Here is a 7,941-nt window from a genome sequence, read left to right as displayed (position 1 = left end):
TGCAATCAGAGCCATTCTAGCGCCTGAGGCAGAGGCCACAGAGCCATCCTCAGCGCCCTGGCAAACTTTGCTCCAAAGGAGCCTTGGCTGCGGGAGGGGAAGAGAGAGACAGAGAGGAAGGAGAGGGGGAGGGGTGGAGAAGCAGATGGGCGCTTCTCCTGTGTGTCCTGGCCGGGAATTGAACCTGGGACTCCTGAACGCCAGGCCAATGCTCTACCACTGAGCCAACCGGCCAGGGCCTAGACTCCCTTTTGAGATCAAACCCACATATCTACCTGGATGTGACCCCAGGAACGTTTAAATTCAGCATGTTTGGCCAATAAGCCCAGTGCCTAGCACCTACCTAGTAAACTTTCCATAAAAATGAGCTATTATAGGAGGTTATGGGATGGGGGGGAGGAGAGGCAGGGGATTGGGGGAGGTGAGGAGCACCAAGAAAACCAGTTACAAGGTGACAGAAGACAATTGGACTTTGGGTGATGGGAATGCAGCATAATCAAATGTCAAAATAACCTAGAGATGTTTTCTCTGAACATATATGTACCCTGATTTGTCAATGTCACCCGATTAAAATTAATTTTTAAAAAATGAGCTATTATTGGCCATCAATGTCATTTTATTTCTTTATTTTAGGGAGAGAAGACACAGAGAGAAAGGCAGAAGGGAGGGAGGACAAGAAAGAATGGGAGAGTGAGAGAGAAAGGGGGAATTGGTTGGGTAAGCCCTCACAAATGTGTCACTTTTTTGGGTAAGATTACTTATTTATTTATTTTAGAGAGGGGAGAGAATTCAGGAGAGAGAAGGAAAGAGAGAGAAGGACAGATAGAGAGAGAGAAAGAGAGAGAGAGAGAGAGAGAGGAAGAGGAGAAGGAAGCAACAACTCCCACAAGTGCCTTGTCCAGGCAAGCCTGGGGCTTAGAAACAGTGACCTCAGCGTTCTAAGTCGTTGCTTTATCCACTGCACCACTGCAGGTCAGGTATCAATGTCACTTTAAGCTCCTGCTGTCTGATCCACCTCCACTTGCTACTACTCCTCAGTGGGTTCCCAGAGTCTCTTATTTTCTGTCAGCAGTCTTGGGCTTGGTTAAGGTCCTGATTTGTTGTCCCCGTGGGGGGCCAATGGGAGAATCCAGCCTGGTTTTTCCACCTGCAGAAAAGAACTGAACCCATGAAAATGAAGACCCTCTCACACAAGGACCATATTTTCCTAAACAATAAGTTTGGTGGGGAGAATTTTTTTAATGTTTATTGTATTAATTTTACTTTATTTATTTATTTAATTTTAGAGAGAGGAAGGAAGAGAGCAAGAGAGAGACAGGAACATCAATCTGTTCCTAAATGTGCCCTGACTGGGGAATTGAACCAGAACTAGACAGGACATAAAGTTCCCCAACAGCAGCCTCTCTGAGTGTGCCAGCCTGGGGCCTGGCTGATGCTTCATGGCATGGCAGGGAGCCGTGGAGAAGAACTAGATTTAAGCTATTAGTATAGTTTTAGCAAGTGCCTGCTGAATACCCAGAACTGTGGTTCATGGTTCTTGAGGCTGCAACAGGTGCAACTTGGCAGCTGCAAACAGAGAAGCAAGCGGGGCAGTACAGTGGTAATACCGGCAGGCTCTGTATAGGATAGTCCCGGATTCCAATCCTAGCTCTGCCTTTCACTATCTGGATGACAGCCAGCTAGTGTTCTGTCATGCTGAGCCTGTTTCCTCTTCTGTGGAGGAGAGGTGATGGTTAATATTTATGGAGTGCTTACTGCTCAGTTAAAACACAGGAAATTGTCTCTATTCAACCCTCAAGGGCTATTTAAAAATAGAATTGATTCTTTAAATACAAAAAATACGTTCTCCGACCTCACACAAACCCCTATTAAACCTTTGATGACATTTAAAAATAAACAATACACGTATATGGTTCGAAAATAGAAATCGTAGAGTAGAAAGTGAGAAATGCTTTCATTCTGACCGTCTTGAATCTACAAAAAAAAAAAAATAGCAGTTGTACAGGATTCAACCTAGTAAGTGCTAGCCACCGTTCTAAAGCTTTATATTATCTCGCTGATATTCTTCAACAATACTACTTAGTAAGTACAAGTATTACACCCTTCACGGTAGTAATAACTATTTCTCTTAAAGAGAAGCAGGAGGATCTGGGGGAGAGAGCCGACAACCTAAGCGTCTCCGCAAGTGATTTTAAAGTTTGAGAAACTGAGGACAGTATAGGTCATTGTTAAGTGCCAAGAGGATTATCCGCCAGGTGTCCGCAACACAATCTCCTGGGGCGCCACACTCGGCACACGTGATCCGAAAGTATCTGCAAGAAACCTCACTCGCGCGCCCTGGGGCCAGTCTCTACATGGTTTCCCAGGAAAGGCGCGCAGGGATCCGCCGCCTCAACCAGTCTTGCTAGAGTAGGTGTACCCCCACTAACAAAAGCGTTCGTAACGACTGCCACTATAGCCAGTCAACTCCGAGCCCAGGCCCGCGCCTCCAGGTAGGGAGGAACTTCCAATTGGTGGAGTCGTTCTGAAGAAGGAGGACAGAGAGTGACAGTTCCGCCTTCCTTGGAGTTCTAAGCCAATCGCTGCATCTGAGCAGTAGCCGCTGGTTAGGTTGCGCTGTGAGTTGTGATCCGACGATTGAGGGCGGGGCGGGCAGCAAGCTGGGGGCTGCGGGGAGGGGACTCTTCCCGTGGGCGCGCGGAGCAAGGACGGTGACAGCCACGCGCGCACGTGCGCGCCTGGCTGCAGCGCGGCTCCGAGACCTCCATCAGCCTTGAGAGGCTCGTTGGATCTGGGCCACCGCCGTCTAGGGTCCCCGTCCTCGGGTGACCCCAGCGTCCCCGGCCCGAGTCCCGGATCGCCGGGCCTGTTCCAACCCGTCGATCCCCGCTCGCGTTCCTTCCCCACGGCCGTCAGGGCCCGCCCCGCAACTCCCCTTTTCCGCTCCCGGGGCAGGGTCCTCCCGGCCCATGCTGGCCGTTGGGGGCCAGCTCAGACCAGACAGTTCTCGGGCCGGTCGGCCGGACACCATGGTGGCCCTGAGGCCTGTGCAGCTCTTCCAGGGGGGCTAACAGTCCCAGAGCGCAGGCTCGGGGACGCGAGAGTCCCGGGCCTGAGCCCCGCACCATGGCTGGGGCCATCGCTTCCCGCATGAGCTTCAGCTCACTCAAGAGGAAGCAGCCCAAGACATTCACCGTGCGGATCGTCACCATGGACGCCGAGATGGAGTTTAATTGTGAGGTAACCGGCCGGCAGCCCCGATGGGCTGCAGCGATGTGGGAGCCTGGCGGAATTCCCGCTCGCGGGCCCCAGTCTGGGCGCCCCTGCTGGGGTGACAGTCGAGGTGGAGACTTGAGAGATTCTACTTGTATACTCTCTGGTCATAGACAGAGATGGCCAGAACCGGAAGGAGCCATCTAGGCCCAAATCCTCATATTAAAGATAAATACTGCCTTTTTAAATAGGGCTTTTAGATTTGGAAGCACTTCCTGAAAGTTTTCATTCATTGTTACTGCAAGGGGCTGGAAGCATAGGCGGTAGCAAATTCTAGTTCTCAGTGTCAGGCTTAAGCTCCAGTGCTCTAGTTTTTACTTTATGAGATAATATTATAAACCCCAGGTACTAAAAGACATCTCGTTTTATTGGAAAGTCTATACTTGTTTCCTTTTCCAAAACTTAAATTTTCAGGAAAGAACTTTGGAGAAAGAGCTGGTGTCTTATTTTTAAATTTTCCATACAGTCTGCATAATGATTAGTTATCATTTGTTGAATACTTTAGAAGTGGCAGGCATTCATACATTTGATTCTCACAACAACCCAATGTGGTAGGTACCTCACCATATATCCAGTAAATGGTGAAGTTGGTTTTGAATCAAGCTCTTAGCCAATACAGTACTTACTGTCTGTCTCTCAAGCACTTTATGCCCTTGCTACTGAAAGTGTGGTCTGTGGACCAGCAGCATTGGCAGCAGTGACTTAAGTCAGGGGTTGGCAAACTTTTTCTCTGAAGAGCCACATAATAAATATTTTCAGCTTTGCAGGCCATAAGGTCTCAGTTGCAACTAACTCTTCAGCTCTACGCTTGTAGCACAAAAGCAGCTCTAGACAGGATTAACTGCCAGCATGATAGTGTGAGGAGCTCCACTGACCTGGTTCTTTGTAAAATCATTTTTAAAAAACAATGATTTAGCCCTGGCCAGTCTGCTCAGTGGATAGAGTGTCAGCCCACCATGTGGACATCCTGGCTTTGATCTCAGGTCAAGGCACACAAGAGAAGCCACCATCTGCTTCTCTCCCTTTCCATCTCCTCCTTCTCTCCCTTTTCTCCTCCCACAGCCAGTGGGTCAGTTGGTTTGGTCAGTGCTCTGCTAATTCGAGCATCATCAGCCCCAGATGAAGGTTGCTAGGTGGATCCTGGTTGGGGCAGATGCAGGAGTGTGTCTCTCTATCTCCCTTCCTCTCACTTAAAACAAACAAACAAAAAAACCAAAGAAAACCCCCCAATAATTTAAACCCTCTGGAAATGGTCCTAAGTGCAAACATCAAGCAAAGAAACATCTATTTAGAGAGAAGATAGAGGGAGGGCGGAAAGGAAGAAGGGAGGGAGAGAGGGAGAGAGAAAGAAACATCAGTCTGTTTCTGTATATGAGAGAGAGAGAGAGAGAGAGAGAGAGAGAGAGAAACATCAGTCTGTTTCTGTATATGCCCTGACCAGGGGTCAAATCAGCAACCTATGTGTATTGGAATGATGCTCTAACCAACAGAGCTATTGGACCAGAGCAAGGGCTTCTTTCTTTCACCCAGCTCCTATTTATGGAATTGGGCTATGTCCTGGGTGTGGCACACTGAGAATACAGGGCCCCAATTACTCTTGCCTCACATTTAGTTTATGAGATGGTGGTTCCAGCCAGAAGCATTAAACTGAGAAGACCCCCAGGCTGGTATGTTCCCCCTCCCACTTCTATCTAGGGCTCAGAGATTTTGCTTAGAGGCTTTAGTTTCTGATCTCTCGTCAAGGTAGTGGTTTTATTTGCAATAGAGTATGGAGAAGTTTATGCTTAGTGGTACTCAAGAACAGTAGAGTTTTGGTGAAAGGCAGTTGGAAGGGGATCTGTAGATTGCATGAAGATACAGCCTAGTAGGCCAGCTAGTTTGCTGAAGAGAATCATTATGACAGCTAGAAAAAGCCCTCCTGGGTTCAGAACAAATATCAAACACTGATCTCAGAAACTGTTCCCTCAAAAGGGTCAACTTATTATTGGATTACTTTGTAGAGCAAGTTATGTCCCAGAGCATTATTAAAATAATGGAACAATATACCACAATTACTGGAGTTTAATAGTTGGGTGTGATAAGGGAAAGAGAAAGTGAGCCCTACTAAAATCTTTAGGCATACCCAAAGATGTGCCTCCCTGAGGAGCAACATCATAGGCCTTTGCACTGTGGAGAGAAGTAGATTTCACTAAAACAGTTCAACCAGTTTCTGTAAACAAATAAGCAACTACAGCAAGCGCTGGAGAGGGGGCACTAGTCCCAAGTTGCTGTATTATCTAAAATGTCTAATTTCCAACAAAAAGTTATGAGGTGTGCAAACAAGGAAGGAAGAATGTGACCCAGCCTGACCTGTGGTGGCGCAGTGGATAAAGCGTCGACCTGGAAATGCTGAGGTCGCCGGTTCGAAACCCTGGGCTTGCCTGGTCAAAGCACATATGGGAGTTGATGCTTCCAGCTCCTCCCCACCTTTTCTTTCTCTCTCTCCCTCTCTGTCTCTCTCTCTCTCCCTTTCTCTCTCCTCTCTAAAATGAATAAATAAAATTAAAAAAACAAAACAAAAAAACAAAAAAAAACAAAAAAGAATGTGACCCATACAATGGAAAAACCCTAGCAACAAAAAGTGCAAGTGACCAGGTGTCAGAATTAATGAGAAGACTTTAAAGTAGTATAAATTATAAATATGTTCACAGAACTAAAGGAAAGCATGATTAAGGAAGTGAAGGAAGGTATAAAGATATTTTTGTATCAAATAGAGAATATCAATAAAGAGATAGGAATTATTTAAAAGAACCAAATTAAAATTCTGGAGTTGGAAAGTACAGTGACTGAAATTAAAAAAGAATTTTCTAGAGGGGCTCAAAGTAGATTTGCACTGGCAGAAGAATTAGTATACTTAAAAACAGATTGATAGACATTATGCAAATTAGAGAGTAGACAGAAAAAGAATGAAAAAAGTGTACAGAGCTGTAAAGAAATGAGAGAGTTTATTAAATGCATCAAATATGTGTACTAGGAATACCAGAGAGAAGAGAGAAACAGTATTTTTTTAAAAATGGCTGAAACTTTCTAATTTATTGAAAACCAATGACATATACATTCAGAAAGCTCAATGAACTTCAAGGAGGATAAACAGAAAGAGAGTCACAAACAGACAGACATATTGTAAAAATGATGGAAAGTCAAAGACAAGAAGAAAATCTTGAAAGTAGCAAGAGAGCCTGACCAGGTGATGGTGCAGCAGATAGAGCCTCCAACTGGGACGCTGAGGACCTAGGTTCAAAACCCCGAGGTTGCCGGAACGGGCTCACCCAGCTTGAGCACAGGATCACTGGCTTGAGCATGGAATCATAGACTTGATCCCATGGTCTCTGGCTTGAGCCCAAAGGTTGCTGGCTTGAAGCCCAAGGTTGCTGGCTTGAGCCCAAGCTCGTTGGCTTGAGCAAGAGGTCACTCACTCTGCTGCAGCCCCCACCCCCCATTCTGGTCAAAGCACATATGAGAAAGCAATCAATGAACAACTAAGAAGACTAAGGAGCCACAATGAAGAATTGATGCTTATCTTTCTCCCTTCCAGTCTGCCTGTCCCTATCTGTCCCTCTTTGTCTCTGTCTCTCTCTCTGTCTCTGTCACAAAAAAAGAGAAAGCAGCAAGAGAAAAATGACTTTGCACTTACAAGAAAACCCCAATAAGATCAACAGCTGACTTCTCAGTCGAACATATTTAAAGTGCTCAAAGAAAAAACCTATCAACTGAGAATCCTATATCCATCATAGTTGGCTATAAATGAAAAGGACATTTCAAAAATGAAAATGAGCCTGACCAGGTGGTAGCACAGTGGATAGAGTGTTGGCCTTGGATGCTAAGTACCCAGGTTCAAAACCCCGAGGTCAGGTCACCGGCTTGAGCATGGGCTCATCGGCTTGAGCACTGGGTTGCTAGCTTGAGTGTGGGATCATAGACGTGACCCCATGGTCACTGGCCTGAGCAAGTGCTCACTGGCTCAGCTGGAGCCTCCCAGTCAAGGCACGTATGAGAAAGCAGCCAACTAAAGTGCTGCAACAAAGAACTGATGCTTCTCTTCCTGTCTGCCTGTCCCTGTTTGTCTCTTTCTATCTGTCTCTCTCGCTAAAAAAAAGTGAACTAACAACTTTCCCACATAAACAAAAACTGAGAGAATTAGTTGCTAAGACTCACAAGAAATATGAAAGGATCTTCAGGCTAAAAGCAAGCGACTTCAGACAGTAATTTAAATCCACATATAACAAAAACAAAGAGCACCAATAAAGATAATTATATAATTATAGCCTGACCTGTGGTGACAGTGGATGAAGTGTCACTGAGTACTGGGGTTTGAAACCCTGGGCTTGCCCAGTCAGGGCACATACGGTAACTACTATGAGTTGATGCTTCCTGTTCCTGCTCCCTTCTCTCTCTCTCTGCACTCTCTAAAATCAATAAAATCTTTTAAAAAACAACAACGATATACCACTTCACTACGAGAGCCAACCACTAGGACAGGGGTCAGGAACCTATGGCTCGCGACCCAGATGTGGCTCTTTTGATGGCTGCATCTGGCTCGCAGATAAATCTTTAATTAAAAAAAAACATTAAAAATATAAAACATTCTCATGTATTACAATCTATTCATTTCCTACCACTCATGTTCAT

The 7,941-nt window shown here is 45.8% G+C and overlaps 1 protein-coding gene across 4 annotated transcripts in view; it reads left to right on the top strand.

The window, feature by feature from the left end:
- Positions 1-2,637: 2,637 nt before the first annotated feature.
- Positions 2,638-7,941, top strand: part of NF2 (NF2, moesin-ezrin-radixin like (MERLIN) tumor suppressor) — a 76,892-nt gene continuing 71,588 nt past the window's right edge. For all 4 annotated transcript variants that reach the window (XM_066260192.1, XM_066260189.1, XM_066260190.1 and 1 more), the window contains exon 1: positions 2,638-3,240. In XM_066260192.1, coding sequence (XP_066116289.1) covers positions 3,127-3,240 — 114 coding nt within the window. In that variant the 5' untranslated portion in view covers positions 2,638-3,126. The remainder of the gene's footprint in view (positions 3,241-7,941) is intronic.

The sequence above is a fragment of the Saccopteryx bilineata genome, chromosome 2, assembly GCF_036850765.1.
Source record: "Saccopteryx bilineata isolate mSacBil1 chromosome 2, mSacBil1_pri_phased_curated, whole genome shotgun sequence".
NCBI classification, from domain to species: Eukaryota; Metazoa; Chordata; class Mammalia; order Chiroptera; family Emballonuridae; genus Saccopteryx; species Saccopteryx bilineata.
This window is presented reverse-complemented; position numbering and strand designations above follow the sequence as displayed.